Genomic DNA, 18,151 nt, shown 5'->3' with positions numbered 1-18,151 from the left:
ATTCTCGCGAGGACACGGTGGCTGATGGCTCTAAACGCGCGTGGAAACCGTCTGCGGGAGGCTGGGTACCGTTTTGAAAACAGCTAGCTCACAGATTACCTCATAGGGCTATAAAAAGGCATGTATGCATGGGGTTTTTCATCCTCTATTGTGCAATTTAAGTTGAATTTTTTTTATAAGGATAAGCATGATAAGTATAAAGTGGACAGGGAAAAAGAAAATGGGAAGGGCTTATGAGTCTCACGATATGAGCCACATTTTGCACATTGGCAAGAATCCATTGGATTCCTGGACAGAGCAACTCGGATTAGTATTAATCCGTGGATTATGATAATAATAATAATAATAATAATAATAATAATAATAATAATAATAATAATAACAATAATAGATTATAATAGGGTTATTATAATCTGGTAATAGATTATTATAATCCAGTAATAGATTATTATAATTCAGTAAGAGATTACTATAATTCAATTGGAAGGATTAGATTATCATCAATAATATCATCCGATATCATTATCTCTATTATAATCCAGATAAAATTCCCGTGAAGGTTTGGATATAACAGATCTATATGACAGACACACTGCAGACATAACACGGGACTGACGAGACATAACACTGATCACATCAGTCACATGCTATGACGATTCCGTGCGTATGCTAGAGCTGGTAGATACCACTATGTTGACCCTAGGAGTAAATGAATAGGAACAAGCGCCTCTGCACCAGCGAATCCATGCCATGGGCATGTGCTTTTACAAAAAAGGGGAGCTTGAGAAAGGGAATAACTACCAGCTGCATGAGAATAGTGAGAATCCCAAAGACACTAACTGTTTCGAGGTTCGGAGTCGGCATATATCACGGTGGATTAATATTTATCAGAATAACATAATTCAGATTAAGGCATGGCTCAAACCTCAGTAAAGGGTTACAATAATCTATTACTGAATTATAATAATTTATTACTGGATTATAATAATCATCAGGATTAATATTAATTCAATTAATATTAATCCGAGTTGTCCTGTTTGCACCAAAAGGAAATTAGCGATCTTAGATAATTAGAAAGACGTTTGCTCAGAGGGTGGGAACAAGATCCAGTTAAGTTTCAGTCAAAGCGAGGAAATGCTCAGGATGCTAATAAATCTCGATAACATCGAAACGAAAATTGTCTTAATTTCATAGACAGTTCACCACTTAATTAATGAGGAGAAATCTGGGGCGAGTCACATCTCACAGTGGTTTGTGGACTCGCCCCAGATTTCCTCTTGTTTCTAAAGTGGCTAATTTGGACGGATGAGAATGCTCCAAAAAACACCGTCAGTTGTTTACAAGGTCGCAGTTTGGCTCGCAAAAAATTGCCTTTTTCGGTACATGTAAAAAAAACCCACCCTCTTTGAAAATGACACTTTTCGATATTTAACCTCTTATTCTATTTCATTTGCATTTAGCATTGATTCTCTGATACCCCCAGCCCCCTGATTCAATGTTGCGTAGGTGCTATGATCTGCGTTATCTTAGAAATAGAAAATTCAACATTGTTTGGGAGGAAGGGGAGGGGGGGGGGGATGTTTCCCAGACGCTCGAAAATCGAATTCTACTGTGAAGTCTTTCAACACTATTGTAGCTCATTGTAGTTTCGCAGAACTCGATCATGCACTGCATTTACTTGTGAACTCTTTTTTTGTTCCACAGGGCTGGTTCGTGGGATTCTGTCCGGGTTGGCTGTGGATGTGGGCAGCAACATTGCTTAACAATCAAATCCGTCAAACGGTCCTCAGAAACCGAAAGCCATGACACTTCATTAATGTTCAAAGTTTATTGGTTTATATTCAGTTTCTGAACCCCATAACAATTTTAGTGTATGCTATAAAAAATATATCTATATTCTAAATATATTGCTTTTTTTTTTTTTTTAACTTGGCTTGTTGCTGATGTTAATCCACTTATAAAAAACGTTTGGGTAAGAAATTCTCATCAACACTCTGCACCGATAAAAACATTTCTCATATACAAAAAAATTTTGAGCCAGCCATTCTTAACACATGAAAGCAAATTTTCATATCAGTAACCCTGAACTAGTACTATTGCTTGCAACAAACAAAGTACTTAGATAAATCATTTAAAATTGCAATAAATTAACCTCGATATAGGAATGTTCGATTTTTTAGAAAAAGAATAGAAAGTGATAATTATACCACAGCACTTTTGTGAATCACTATTAAATTTTATTACTGAAGTCTACAAACTAGGAAAAAGAGTACAGTGATAATTGAGGACACAAACGAACAAATCTTAAGAGTTTTTTTTCCCTCAAGAGGATATTTCTTCATCTAGGAAAAAAGGACTGACTAGCAAAAACTCAAAGAGGTCCATCTGTGAACTGTCACTGATAAATTGGAACTGCCGTACAACGTGTGACCAAAAATTATTTCCTAAAAAAGTAGCATCATCAAATGTAGTAAACAAAACAAATTAAAGATACACTCATTTCGATTATTTTTAGGTACCTGATTTAACTGTCAGTTAAGCACGTCTACCTTTGTCCGAGTTTTTGATTAGTACTGGTAATAGACTGAGTGGAGTCCAATTCGGTCTGTGGTTATATGAGTGATTGTCATCTCAATAACAAAATTCACGGGTAAATGGTTTTGGGATATAGATGAATGCTCAGAAACAAGGTTGAACCAAATAAAGCACTCAGCCACCTTGTTCTAACAAATCAAATATGGTTTAGCGTGGTCTGCACTCTTATCAACAACGATGTGTCATCACGGTGGTCAAAATGTTGTGGACTCATGAGGCACAGCCGAGTGAGTCCACAACGAATGACGCGTATCGTTGTCGATAAGAGTGCAGACCACGCTTAACCACATTTCAATTTGTTTTTTATCACAATACAAAGGTCAAAGAAAATGTTTTTTTTTTTTCAGAGCGCGAGCTGAAAAAGGCATTGCGTGACACACTGACAAGAGCAGCGTTGTCTGGACTCTTCGCGACAACAGCAAATTAGCCAATTAGATTGCGAGATCAGTAGCAATTGTGGTATAGACGCCGTGTTACTGGACACTGTTATTGGACACTTTGTCTTTGGACAGCAAAGCCGCTTGCGCTCAGTGGTGAGAACCAAGCAGATTTGTCATAGTTGTGATCAGGCATGTCAGTCAAACCGAGGGAAAAAATGCAATTGGACATAAGACTGCCAACCGGCAGGAACCAAACCAGCAGGCTATTGAGAGGAGTAGCCAAGAATTTGAACTTGGGACTACCAAGAACATGTGAAATCTCTCACATAAAAATGAGTTTAATTTGTCAGCGAATAAAGAGCTAAGAGAAATGAGCTGAGAGAAACTTAATGTTACCTTCACCGGCAGTAGTGTACAATCCAATCCGTTTAAAATAAACTATACTGCGGCGGTTGCTGTTAGATACTTTCTTTTACCAAGAGAGCGTGAACTTTTGAAAGGTAAGAGATCAAGTTATTCCTCGATATGTGCCTTACTCCTAAGGTAATCCCCCTCAAGTTATTTTCATATCACATCTCAGATCCCCGGGAGAGTTTAGAAAGAGCCACCAAAACATCCACGCACACGAGTGGCAACATTATCCGCCAGAGAACTGGGTACTATGTCTAGAAATAACTTGACAGGGATTAACCTTAAAAATAAAGCCTATACGTGGATTAACTCTTTATTCTTTATCCCCTCTTGTGTTTACTTATTCCTTTCAGTGCATATATAGACCTTTGATCTTATCTGCATCGGGAGAAAATAGCGTTTCGGGGTCGGAGAATCCAGTTTTTGACCTACATTGCACCTCAAGGCCAAGGAATTCTTATGGAGCCAAGCTGATGTAAAATATTAACTTGCGGAGATCTTGGTTCACAACATGACCCCAAACGGCTCAAACGCCTCTCTTTTCGGGGACTTCTCCAAGAACTTTTGCTGACATGGAACATTACCACATAAGGGCCCTTTTTTTCCCCAAGGGCCGTATGAGTAGTACACTCCTGAACACAGCTCCCTTGCTGCGGACCTTATTGCAATTGTGTACGGCTCTTTCATAGGGTCCTTTCACATCCAGCATGTGACTGCACGGTGATTACATTGTAACAGTTGTTATTGACCACGGGCTCTTCAACCTCGTCATAACCATGGATAACCGGGGGCATAACCTGCCAAAGGAGAAAGAAAGGGTCTGAGAACTAAAACGAGAAAAACTAAGAGAAAAAAAAACAAACCAAAGTACGCGATGTGTCAGACTCCAGAAACAAGACTTGTCACGGATTTTTTCAGCCGTAAACAATCGCTCTTTCAGAAATGCGTCTTCAAGAAACTATTGCTGGATTCCAAACCTGATTCATATCACCTAAATAAACGCATCAAACCTTTTTTTCAAGTCTCCTCATATCATTTTTTCATCTTCCTCAAGAAATCATGTTTGATTTGTCCGAAAGTGAAAACCTAAGTAAACTTCATCTCTTGATGAAAGATTTTGCAGATTGAACTCAGATTGATTGTACTTGAGTCTTACCAGAAAATCTCTTAAGGGAGATCCCGATGTTCCGTTCTCACGCCTCCTGAAAGAAAAAGGAAAAAAAAAAAAAACACTGGTAAATTACCGAACTGTTAAAAGAAATCTTGATTCCGATGAGCAAATTACTGTACTATCCTGGTATAACACAGAGATCGTTCAACTGCTTCTGAATTGGAAACAGACCGAGTTCAGTTTCCCCCACGTTAAAATGTGAGCAATCCCTGAAGTTTGAAGTGGCATGGGCTGAGTGACTAGCAGCAAGATGTGTGGCAAATTCAGAGCGGGAAAGCGCAATAAGCATGCGCGAGTTTTGGCTGTGTGCTAGGCTCCAAGTTTGAAAAAAATGGCGGGATTTCGTTGATCTTTTGAATCAAAAGATCGAGTTACGAACTTTATCTGCTTTCCCAGTTAAGTTTTCCTGGTGAGCAGCAACATTTTAACGTCACTAATGGAAAGCTAGTGTATTGTTTTCCTGGAGAATCAGTTTTTGTTCGGACAAAATTAACCTAAAGAAGGTTTCCGAACCCTTTATTTCCTAACAATATACAAAAAATTTCGGTGCGAAGACACATTTTTGCCACAAACACTCTTTACATATTACATCCATTCAAGCAAACCAGTGAATATATAAGCAAGAGAGCCTCTCAGCAGGCAGGGGGAGACTTCTTTTCTCAACAGTGAAATGCGGAATAAAACTTGTGCCCAATTATAAATAAATCAACCGAACGATATCCTCGCGTACCTTATTAGCAGTCCGCTGTTCTTTCTACCATTGCAGCCTGTATTATTACCTGAGCCTGCAAGTAGGGCTAGGGATGCGCAGAAAGCTGCGCAGCATGTTTTTAAGCTTCTAATGTGGCAATGTTTCTATTGTAAACTCATTCCCAGGCTTCAATCGTAGTTCCTGGGCCTCTATTTTTCGCCGCAGTCAATCCGTCCCCGGTAACTTTACGTGCCTGGAACTATACTGTAAGATCTACATCTAAGGAATAGTAGTGTGGGACTCCGCTCAAAAATCAGTCCATTTTGTTTGGTTTCCTGGTATGTTTATTGTTTCAAAACTATTAATATCTCGATCTTGAATGTATTGTAAACTTGGCAAACAAAAATAAAAGCTTCTCGGGACTGGTAACTACTGGGACTTTCGAGAAAGGAGCCCCTGGTCACAATCTCTTAAGTTTCTCTACATCTCCAATTGCTCTTCAACATCTCCGCCCCAGCCCCCCTTGCGCCAACTACCCACCCCAAAGTAGGCACTCACTACCTCTCACTGGAAATTCACCTCCCTGTCCTCACTGCCCACTCCTGAATGTTTATCCACCTTACCTTCTGTAGCATGTGACAATAATGATTACTAGAACTACGCCCATTACTGCTCCAGCCACGCTCATCAACACAGTTTTTGTGACACTGTTCTTTGAATTTGTGGGACCTGAGGATGAGTTACCTAAAGGAAGTAACAACAAGCATATAGGAGATATACGATACTATGCCATATCATATGCAATACCATGCTTAACAAATTGACGTCAGTTTTTCATGCATCTGTCTTGTTATTGATCATGAATTTCATCACAACATTGTCAAAGTAGGTGTGGATCCACAAGGCAATAGCCGAGTGGATCCGCAGTCAATCAGCGAGCCGAATCGGTCCCGTCCAAATTTTACTTCCTTCGACATCCCCTCATGCGCTCCTTTACATCGAAAGATTCTCCGACCAATGCGAGTCCAAACATCTTATGACTAAAGCACTTTGAACGTAATTGAAGATTACTGTACGTTTTCCTTGGTTTTTGGTTTTAAATATAATGGGACAAAACAGACTGCGTCCGATTCTCGAAATCGTCATAAAGAGCTTGCTGTTGACCATCCCTGAAATGAAATCAACACGTGAGTAGAGTATAGGGCATTGAACAACAAGCTCTCGTTCTTCAAAAAATAAACTGTTTTCTCTCCTACAATGAACATCTGTAGACTGTGACCACAGTTGTAAGCTCTAGGGGTTTCATGAACGTTTTCAGCAGAAGGACAATTGGTTTTCACAGGCGGGCAAAACTCTTTGAACTGAACTTTTTTTTTATAGGAAAATCTTTCTTCCAGATGTTCAAACCTGGCAGACAAAATTAGCCTCACGGCCCGCCAATCTGCCTGGCGCGTCATCCTTAATGAAAGCCCTGAACCTCCGACAGAAGGTGTTTGTATGCACCTTTACGAATGCTAGGAGTGAGGCACGTGTTGCTGATAGAGCTACACAATCCTGGTTCATTGCACAGTTTCATCCACACATGGCAAGAGTCAGACAGTTTCACGGCAGTTATGACTGCACTGCGAGCAGACGTGTCATTGATTGTTACATTTCCTGAGCCTTTTGAACAGCGGTACAAAATCAGTGTACTCTTCGTGGGACCACTGAAATATTCAGCGTGAGGAATCTATGATAAAAGAGAAAAATATGACCGGTATATAATCATTATCTTGTGTACTGTTAAAAAACTGAAGCATTCGGTAATGTATTCCCAGATCTTTGATTGGCCCAGCATGCAGCCATTGGATATCAGCCATTATACCCACGCCCTGCACCAAGGCCAGTGGAAGGTGCGGTGGCCTCGTGATTAGAAACTTAGTGCGCTTGTCTCCGGATTATCTCCAGGTTCGAGCTCTGGCCAGGGACACTGCATTGCGTTCTTGAGCAAGACAGTTTACTCTGACAGTGTCTCTCTCCACACAGGTGTATCAATGGGTACCACCAAATTGTTGGGATAACTTGGCAGAATTTTGCGATGGACGAGTATCTCACCCAGGAAAGCGAGGGTGGGGAGGGAGAGTAGGAATACTCTTATCCACTTTATGCTACAGTCACTGTCACTTGAGTCAGCTGGACTTCATTAATAAGTACCGGCTTTACTTGTCATTGACAAAGATCACATACCCTCCAGGTGATCATCAATCCACGATCACTGCTAACATTAATCCAGTGACTACAGTTCGTAATTAGTGGAGGATCCCTTGGTGCTAGAAAAAATAATCAACAAAAGAATTACCTGTGAAACTATCTGTGAAATTCATCCAACACTGTAGGTCACGCTTAGCACTGAGATTGTAGGGCGTGGCCCATACAGTACCGTGCACACACCACTTCTCATGAATCTTCCTCAGAAAAGGTGAGACTAATAAAAGATCTTGACATGATTACATAAACTCAACTGTCAGCTGACAGTTCTTTGTTTTTCTCAACAGATTGCAACAAACAGAGATGGCAGACCTACGCACTTTTCACGAAATTTCCACTACGTGTACACATCGTGTTCCATTAAGAGCTGGCCAAATGCAGTCTAATCACAGTACTATTCAAGCTTACCGTACCCAAATTCACAGTTAGCCAATTGGAAGCCATGTCCACTGACCTGATATCCTGAAATATTGAGTCACTGGCCTGAATTTGGCCAAATTTTGTTTCGGTTGATTCCACACCAAAAATACAAGGCTAGACCATAACATTATCAAGAACCTCGTGAAATAAAGAGATAGGGTCTCATTTGCAAACTCAAGTTAAGTTCACAGTACAATCAAATACTCCAATCTCACATCACCAAAGGAGATTTTCAATTATTTGGAACCTCATGGTCACAATTTTTAGTACAGTGTAGCTTACCTGAGACATCTGTTCTCACTGTACATTGTGTCGCCTCACTGTAGATACCATATGTGTTTGTGTTTTTCTCTGCATACCGTACCAGTAAGTAGAAATGGTAGCGGGAGAATCCAACCAGGTCATGTATTAGGGCATTAGTTTCTGGTGCTCTCCTAGTCAAGCTCTACAACAGCCCCACAGTAGTCACAGACATAAAAATAACACTTTATTAAGATGTTTAAGTCACTAATAACTTAAGCAGTCATGTACGGCTAGGAAATCAATTGGGTTGTCTTATCTGTTGATTTATTATTAGACTGAGTAAATAACTTCATAGTGATTGACTGCAGTAAATTATCAAAATGTGCGTGCACTCATAATTAATATAATAAGCGAATAATCATGTAAAAAAAAATTGGCATATGATTTCATGGATTTAGATGAATCAAATTACCCAGCACTCCCTCAGTAAATAGTGCACACTATAAACATTGTATTGTGTGAAACAAATTCCAAGCTGTAAGTACATACATCTACTAATAAAGTTTTTACCTTATTGTGGTTGTCACCATCTTTATGGTACAGAATAGTATACTCCATCTCTCTGAGTTGGCCTCGTCTGGCATCTTCCCATGAGACTTTCACAGTACTGGGTGGTGTCACTTCTTTGGCAGCAAGAAAAACTGCAGGTTGTGGGGTTGCTAAGTGAGAAAAACAGGCTGAACATTAAGAGTTGGTTTAATTTAATTTCTTTCTGAGTCATCATTTCACAGAACACAGCAGACAGTATTACATTCAAACGCCTGCAATGTGTGTAAAGGGTGCTGTGCAAAGGGCTGCTGTACACAGGGGTTCCATTCAGGGCTGGGCACCAGGCAAATTGATCAGCTGTGAGGATAATTTTTCCCGCCTGGTTTGACCATCTAGAAGAAAGTTTTCTTATAAAGAAGTTCACTTCAAAACTTTAATGACACCCCTGTAAACATAAGTTACTGAAGGTGATTCCCTAGTAAAAGAACCTGCCATAGAGTTTGGATGAAACTTGGTATGTTGTTGTTACAGGACAAAAAGATATTAAAAATGTAGTAAAAAGAGGGGGTCACCGTGCTTGTTTTCATGCCACAATGCTGACAAATATGGTTATTTAGGTGACTTTTGGAAGTTTCCGTGCACAACAAATAAGGTTGATTATTTTTCAATACAGCGTGTTATATCACACAGAGTTTGACTTTCTTTGATTGCTTATTCATCTATGTCCCAGAAAAAATGTCTTCAAATACCCTGCAATTTCTTATCTTTTCGAGGAAACCTAATTTGGACGTGCACTGTTGAGGCCTGTTGTCTCTCCTTCTGTAGTATTTATTTCATTTGCCAACAAAGTAGCTATAGATTTTTGCTATTTTTTTTCTCAGTAATTCAGGACATTGTTCTCATTTAAATTATGAAATAAAAAGTGGGGGTCACAGTGCTCCTTTAAGAGAAAAGGAGCATTTATTTCACTATAGAGCTTAGTTTGAGGGAAATCTCTTACATTCTGAACGAGCACACGCTCATGTGTGAGCGCTAATGACGCGAAAATCGTGCACAGTAAGGATGTGCAATGCAATACTAAGGAATCACCTCAATCACCCTTGACAAGCACTGCACCCTCTACACACATTGACCTATGATTATAAAACTCATCCTTATTGCATGGTGATTGCATGCTTGGATTAATCAGAGGCAAAAATGTTTGCTTCGAGATCATGGTATACTATGAATGAGATCCATCAAGTATTTTTCCATTCTGACACTCTGTATTTATATTCACTGGGAGCAACGTCAGTAATAACTTTTATTTGATCTTATGAAATCACAATATACAAATTGTTTTTTGTGACTTCATAACTTCACAGGAAAGCCAAGATAATCTCCCCCACCATTTGATAACCCACATGACAGGGCTAGGAATAAAAGTCCCAAGAACTCCAGCTCACCTTCGGACAAGCAACCCTGCATAAGTCTTAATTTACTTTTCTTTACTTACCTGGGCAAATAAAAAGTTACCTGCCCAACAGGGAAATCAGAGACTGACTTACATATTGAACTAGTTTTCAGTAACACATCTCTAATAGTTGAGTGTTGGAAGGTGCCTGAAAGTTCAGTTGGAGCCAGGTGCAACTGTGCAAGGTAGCCATGACAATATTGTGAGCAGCTTACAATAACCTAGCACAGTCCCACTGTGCCTAATTTATACTTACCTAGAGGGAAATCAATGATAGGTGGAGCAAAATACTTTACCAAGACTGTAACCAAAGAGCAACCAGCACAAGCAAAATGACCTCATAGGGAGAGCTGTAAACCGAGCCCTGTAAAAGTCCTGAGTTCACCCCACATTAGTGAAGGAGACAGCTGGCCAGCAATGTCTTGAGTCTAACCTAGTCTAAATTGAGCCTCATTTAATAGACTGTCACTAATAGACACTTACTATAAACGATGCTGTTCAGGACATTGTAGGTGAATTCAACTGGACTGCTCCTTCTTGACCCAAGAACATTGCTGGCTTCAACAAAGGTAATATAGGGTACTGGAATAAAGGTGTGTGGATAAAATTGATAAAGAATCGGCCGGATTTTACACATGAATCGACCTGACTCTGATCCCTGTTGGGGACGTACACCTTCCCAGAGAGTTACAGAATCCTTCAAGGTACAGTTACGAAGTGGAGTGGATGCATTCTTGCATCTTGCTTTAACAGCATAACTGAGCTGTAATCCACCCTGGTACCAAGGACCTTTCCAGTGAGCATAAGTTTTCAACTCAACATTGTTGATCCATACATCTTGGGGTGGACCAGGAAGATCTACATGTAAGACAACACCAACTAAATTATTTCAATATTTCATTCACTTTAATTACAAATTGGTTGAGATATTTAAACATTAGTTAATACATGTATCAGTGCACAGAGTTGAAGGTACCAGCCAGCAGAGCCATTGGGGAGTTAATGACACCAGATGAAACAATTTAACTTATTGCCAGCTGAGATTTTACCAGAAATATTTAATATTTAACACTGACTTGGGTAATTTTGAAGGTGCAGAGCTCAAAAAATTGCAGTTCAACACCAATTTGTTAAAAGAAAATTAAAATAAGCCTTCTTCTGTTAATATATAAATGCTTTTTTCCCTCTCTTTTTTGCATCTCTAAGTATACTATCGCTTTTCATGTCTTAATTATTGAAAGTCTGGCTTGAGTGTTCATTTAAAAAATAATATAAATTATATCATATAAAAGACATTTATTAAGAAAAAAAAAAGTAAAATTGGCACTGTGATTTATCCACGCTTAACTAACAATGACACCACTTCTCCATTCTCTCAGTCTATTAAGGCTACAAACATAAACCAATTAAAGTGAACATATGCGGGTATATACATGTAAACACTAATGTATACAGTATCATCCAAGTTATGAAAGGCAAACACCCTACTCAACTATCTAAAGTACAGACTGTTGCTAGCAACATGTATAATAAATGACAGCAAACACTGCACTGATCTGAACTTACCGCCTACTCTCACGGTGACAGATGCGGGTTGAACTCTGTTGCTGGTATTTTCTCTACACACATAAGTTCCATTGTCACTCCAAGTGACATTATTGATCAGTAGCTGGATTGTTTTATTGTTTAAGGGTCTGGTGAGTTTAGTCAACCTTTGGGTGCCATGATACCAAGAAAACTCAACTTTAGATGAATTCACAACTCTGACAACAGTACAGTTTAGTTGAAGTTTCTCACCCACTCTGATTGTCACATCATTTGGCATGTACAAATACATTCCTAAATGTTAATTGAAAGAAATAACTGATGAGTACTATATACATGTATGATCGGTCAAATTTGTAGTAGCCTAGCAGTCTGCCCCTGTTAACAAAATGACAGCCATTTCTTGGCATGTCCGTGAAGAGAAATTAGATAAAGTTTTGAACAGTTAGTAGATTATACTAAAACAATTAGAATAGGGGCCTATTAGAAACCGCAAAACTGTGCAAAAAATAGCCGAAAACCGCAAAACCACAAGAAATTTTGTCCAAAACCAAAATAAAAGCTCCCACTAACAAAGCTTTGGTAGCCTTCAGAATCTCTCTTTCTGTTATTTAATTTTATACATCTAAACTTGGTTTACTTTCCACGTTCTTTCTGCGTATTCCCTCATTAGTGCAGAACACATCACAGTCTAAAAAACTCGTTTTTTGTGTAAATTGGCTCCACAGACCTACAGCAATGTAAAACTAGAAACAAATTGCATGATTAACTGATTTTAGGTGATTTTTGTTTAAAAGAAACACCATGATTCTGAAGTCACTTTTTGATTGCCATTGTCAGAATTTTCATTCCTGTAGGCAGAATGGCAGCCCCATTTTACAACCAAACTACTTTATTTTACAACCAAATAGTCTCTCCTTTGCTTTTATTCCACATGAACAGAGCGAGTGAGCGTAATGTTATTCCCGCAACAAAACTCGCAATTGAGGAATAGAAACTCAATGGTTTAAAGTCTAAGGTCAAAGTCTACAAGACATTATCCCAGCCACATGATATTTGAAAAATAGTCTATTGTTTTGATGTTAACCAGAAAAACTGACAAATGCATTGGGCAGAAAAATCCGAAAATCTGCCATCATTGTTGAGAAAAACTGAAAACCAAAGACTAAACTGGAGAAAACCCGCAAACCACACAAGACACCAAAACCGAAAAACCGCAGTTTTTAAATGTGGAAACCAAACCAAAAACTGGCCAAATCCGCAAAACTGAAACATTCCGATGCCCCCCTCATATAAGCCTTTTGTAATCCTGCATCACATTTAAGTTTGGATCACTTTGGGAAGGGATTAGTCTGTATTTCACTGTATACAGTCGCGATATATAAGCGTTTTGTAGTCGTCCATTTAAATTTTATTTTTGGTCACTTATGATTTGTTAAGTAAATATTTATTCCATGGATAATAATATACATGAAAAAATTACTCGATTCTGATTGGCTGAGAGCAGTGCAGTTCAAGTGTAACACCAGTGCAAAAAGTGTAACACTGGTGCAAAAAGTGTAACACTAGTGCAAATTACACATCGTAATTCTGAGTTATGATTGGCTAAAAGACAAAAGGAAATTTTCTAAGCCAATGATATCACATAAGATGATGATGAAAATTTTGTGCGGAAACTTTGAAAAAAGTTTTCTCAAATGAGAAAAAGTGGCTTTAAGAAAGATCTTCCGGCACTTCCTCCAAGTGAATTTTATCATGTTTATACTATAAAAAGTAATCATACAGTTTTCCTCGTTCAATTTGGAATTAATTTGCACTTGTGAATTTTTCAAAAAGCTGAAATTGCACTCGCCAAAGCGGCTCATTTAATTTCAGCTTTTTGAAAAACTCACTCATGCAAATTAATTCCAAATTGAACTCAAAACCGTATGATTACCTAAAGTAATGTTGGCTGCTTATCATGAAAATCCCAAATACTGTGCTCTTGAACTTCTCTGTTGTCACTGAAACATTCTGTGGGCCCGTTCAAATGTACATCATTCCACTGGTATATAGCATTTCTACATGCAGTTTCTATTTTACTCTACATGTCCATTTAAATGCTCCGAATCGAAGTAATAATTTTTGTGTTAATAATAATAATTCATCCAAAAAACGGTTCAACGGAAATTAAACACTAAGACGTGTGAATTCAGAAATAACAATTGCGATAATTAATTACCACACTGAAATACAATGAAAACGACTTCGGAATATGATTAAGCTTAAGCTTAAAAGACTGTACCACCAGTCAAAGCGACATCGCTTAATACATATTACAATTATTAATAAATTAGCCTCGAGTGAAATTCAAATGTACATGGATTTGATCGACAAAAATCGTAAAGAACTAACAAGTCAGATCTCACCAAGCCATTTCATTCATAATTGATAATTAAGCCGTACCTGACGAGAAGTTGTTTTGGTGTTTTATAATGCCCACTTCCTCTGAGCCGGGAACATGTTGAGTCCCGCAAATTATGGAACAATGGAAGAACAGCGAAAACAGATGCACAACTCGCAGAACAATCCAAGATTGCAGCCGTTTACGAGCCATATTCCATGTTCAAATAGCACATAGCCTCTATACATAACTGCAAGGTTTCCTGGAACAGGCCGTTGCTATAGTTGACTGAGCAATTTGCATCTGATCTCGTGAACAGGCAATGGTTCATTCGTTCCACAGATTGATAAATCACCGTCCAAAGTTTACATAAACTTGACATTTTGCTCCAGAATAGCCCATCTTGTGCGTCCTCAGCACACCACCGCTTTCGTTCTACTTCAACGCACAAAAAATATCGATTTCCACCATCGAAACTTTCAGTTTCTAGAATTGTTGACATTATTTTATGCAAATATTCCACGTGAAGAAAATGTTCACACGGCGCCACCATTTTGAATCTTTGCGCGGTGGGGAACTGGTATTACGCTCGTTCTTAAAAATTCCTGGGAAGACTGGGATTTAGTTGTCTCGAGCGCGGGAAAATGACGTCATAAAAGCTAGAATGGCGTAACAATGAAGCTTGCTTGACGCAATTTTGACTACAATACAACTCCAGGTAAGCATGAATAATACACACCATGGAATTTTTATTTTTATTTTTAACTTGGGGTGATAGTGGAGTACGACCATTGGCCATCGTTTCTCGCGCTTTGGAAGCTACAGTCGAACCTCCTAACCTTCAGGAGATGGCCACTTTTTCTTTGGTCAGGGAAGACGGTCCGTTCATACCCGGCTCTAATTTTAACCTCTCAACATTGGCCACCTCCCCACAACGGCAATGGCCACTAAAGCGCGTTCCAACTGCCACAACCTACACAACTTTCAGAATCTCTCGACCGTGACTACGGCTAGTTGACGGACTGATCAACGTTGAATTCAAAACCCTACTTTTCATTGTGGAAGGTCACGACACTTGATCCGTTCCGCGCGTCTCTGGTCTCTGTTGCTGTTTACTGTTGTTGTTTTATTGATATATTTTGATTGCGTTGCATATTTATATGCTACAATCTGACCATTGTTTACACCGCCAAATAAGACTAAAGAAACATTTACTGCAGACAAGAAATAAAACCTGCATTTTTAAAACCTCGTTTGCTTTAGGTTAAAGCACACGACGTGTTGTCGCTTTGAGAGCTACCGTGTGCTAATTAAAAGGATGAATAGCTATGTAAATACATGCAGAAAAATAGACATCTAACATCATCATCAACATCATCATCATCATCTTCATCATCATCATCATCATCATCATCATCATTAGACAGATGGTTTTCGGACTTTGCGACCTTAACTTTAAATATTTTTCTAAGAACTAAATTTTCATCTTTTTAAATTCCAACTGCGTGGCTATTAACTACAATAGTCATTCTATGTCATGTATAGACATGGCAAAAAATGATTAAAGTGGGCCTTTATTAGACCGTTTCAAAAGTCGGCGCGGTCGCTTTGTCAACAAAAGTTGTGGTAAGCAACAAAATTAAGTGGTAAACTACGATTTTGACGGATTATGTGGGCTATCTAGATACCATTTAACCTTTTCGGAGCTCATCTATTACCACAAAACTTTTTATTTCATGTTTTCCTTGGCGTTTTGCAAACGGGACAAAATGCTTTACATCTAACGATCAATACGAAGTAAAAATTTCTTGAAGAATTTAAAAGAGGCCTTTTCGAAGTCAAATAAAAATAACGAACGGTATATTTAATGGATTTTCTCCAAATTTATATCAGGGATAAAAGTAAGTAACATCTATTTGTCTGCAAAATTAGAACTGCTAACACATTTGTTTTTATTTTTTTCGAAGCCTCTTCGAATGGGACCCTCTTTTACGTAGCAGTCACCAAGTCCACTGAATGCGCGGTTGTCAAAAGTGTGAAAATATTTTGTATAGATTTCTACAAGGTAACCCAGGATTTTCACGGCATAAACGCCTCTCCAAAGCGATGTCTCGGCTATGTTTTTGTGCCGTTTTGTCAAAACCACGAACTCTGAGATACGTTTTAAGAGTTGTGAGGTCGCATATTCCACACAGGTCTTCATCACACTTACAACAAAAGTAACGTTCAAATTTCAACTCCAAACCCCAAGTTATGCCTACAGTATGTTTTTGAACATTACGAAGGACGAACAAATAAAATTTACCTTGTGACCCCACCCAATTTTTTCCAACCTTTGCAACGACATTTCAGATGCCCGTATCACAGTAGTTAATACTGCTTTGCCTCAGATCGTAGCAATACTGGTATAAATCAATAATATGAAAAAAAATCTTGTCGTGTTAGCAGATCAGTTTAGTTATCACCACCGTATCTTCTTTCCCCCATATTCCCCTTGTGAAGTATAAAGCCTGACATCTACCCATGGATCTATGCGGTCGTAGCTTTACATGTGCTCACTCTCTCTACGTGTTGTGATGGAATCCAGGTAAGTCATTTTCTACAATTATTTGTTAATGCGATACAGGTGCGCAATAGCTAGAGTAGGAACATACTTGTGAAAAAAGGAGTTTAATTATCCCCGATCTGCTTTCAACTAAACCTGCTTTTCGGTTGATTTATATGGTAATAGCTTGCTGGCTAAAACGACAGTATCAGCTTACTCAATTAACGTTGCGTAAATCTGAAAATTCCTCCTAGCCTCAGTACTTCAAGCTCAGTCCTCCCTTGACCTATATATGATAATCTTTAGTCAGTGATGAATCCGAAAAGCAGATATACGGAGGCAAATATCTTGCTGGAACTGAAACAGGCCCGTGTGAACTTTCGAGATGTATAATTCTCTCCTGAGATAAGCAAAGATACATTCGTTCTGTTTCTTTCATATAAAAGGCGACCTGTGGAATAATCACGTGATCAACACTTGGATTCTGTTTCTACATGTACATGTATCTCAGTTGACACCATAGTTTGCTTTAGCAATAGTTTAAGCACTGTTTTTATTTTACGCTGTAAAAAGAACTTGAAAGCCGTTATTGACAAACAATACTTCAATAACATTATCATGGTGATGATAATGTAAATCCAGACAAACATTACCAGATTGTTCATAGAAACGTGCAGTAAATGTAATTTCTGACAATCGAGGGTCAAATTAGTCAGAAATTATTTTTCTGACGGTACGATGGGAAGGCTCCCTGGGTGTCATGGGACGTCAATGGATTGTTTATGCGTTTGATGGGAGATTTAGGTCATTCTAGGTTAGTCAGTCTCCGTGTTTGCCTTCTTTTATTATTATTATTTTTTTTTTTATTAAGCTTTTGTTATAACAACTTGTATGTATTATTGTAGCGTTCAGTTAGTTGGAGCGCAGCACGAAACACGCTGCCTGTTTCTCTCTCCGCGCTTCTCCCCTATTGTTTTGCTCACCGTTTTTCGCGCTGCGCCCCAGCTAACTGAACGCCTCCAGGGGAGAGGCTAGTACAACTGTAAAATGCTCTACCTTCCTGATTTTGTACCCTTTCTCGAGGTCTCGAGCTGTTGCATTAGATAAGTAAAACGTTTCCACATATTTTGTGGCCACAACTTGAGGATGTTTTTAAGTGTTTTTTCGTATCTGGTGTAGCATACGTTCTAATTGTAACAACTAACAATGGTAGTTTGCAAGGATTGGATTATGCTATAAGACAGAATACATCTATATCAGATGACTGACTGATGCATAAACTATTCACATTGAATGCCTCGTGTTAGTGCAATCAGAATTTACCTTATGAAGCTGTGATACAGGCTCATCAGCATCTAATAAAGCAGTCTGCTTGTCGACTTTTCGTATTACCTGAAAAAAGCAAATAAAGAAGCCACTGGCAGTTGTTACAATGTATAAAAGGCTACGGGGGCCGTTCATCTACGGTGTCGGTTCCAACTGTGTAGAACGTACTGTCAAAAGACATCAAAGACTCGT

The 18,151-nt window shown here is 38.7% G+C and overlaps 2 protein-coding genes across 11 annotated transcripts in view; both read right to left on the bottom strand.

The window, feature by feature from the left end:
* Nucleotides 1–1,454: 1,454 nt before the first annotated feature.
* On the bottom strand, nt 1,455–14,354 carry LOC145500471 (uncharacterized). Of its 3 annotated transcripts, none has more exons than XM_081479985.1 (10): nt 14,151–14,354; nt 11,727–11,999; nt 10,644–11,018; nt 8,729–8,877; nt 8,198–8,360; nt 7,475–7,557; nt 6,752–6,977; nt 5,872–5,992; nt 4,543–4,588; nt 1,455–4,183 (listed from the first exon to the last, which is right to left on the bottom strand). In XM_081479985.1, the coding sequence occupies exons 1-10, from the start codon at nt 14,299–14,301 to the stop codon at nt 4,070–4,072; spliced, it is 1,701 nt and encodes a 566-aa protein (XP_081336111.1). In that variant the 5' UTR covers nt 14,302–14,354; the 3' UTR covers nt 1,455–4,069. The 3 variants fall into 3 exon arrangements, with proteins under 3 accessions (XP_081336111.1, XP_081336113.1, XP_081336112.1); XM_081479987.1 differs by having other exon boundaries at nt 10,806–11,018; XM_081479986.1 differs by having other exon boundaries at nt 10,644–10,997.
* Nucleotides 8,801–18,151, bottom strand: part of LOC145500474 (recombining binding protein suppressor of hairless-like) — a 25,642-nt gene continuing 16,291 nt past the window's right edge. For 2 of the 8 annotated variants that reach the window (XM_081479995.1, XM_081479997.1), the window contains 2 exons: nt 17,957–18,025; nt 15,993–16,919 (listed from right to left, as the gene is read on the bottom strand). In XM_081479995.1, the coding sequence (XP_081336121.1) occupies nt 16,890–16,919; nt 17,957–18,025 (99 nt within the window). In that variant the 3' untranslated portion in view covers nt 15,993–16,889. The other 6 variants (XM_081479994.1, XM_081479992.1, XM_081480000.1 and 3 more) reach the window with 5 other exon arrangements.

This window comes from Orbicella franksi, chromosome 10 (assembly GCF_964199315.1).
Source record: "Orbicella franksi chromosome 10, jaOrbFran1.1, whole genome shotgun sequence".
NCBI classification, from domain to species: Eukaryota; Metazoa; Cnidaria; class Anthozoa; order Scleractinia; family Merulinidae; genus Orbicella; species Orbicella franksi.
The sequence above is the reverse complement of the archived record's forward strand: the minus strand, read 5'-3'. Positions and strand labels throughout refer to the sequence as shown.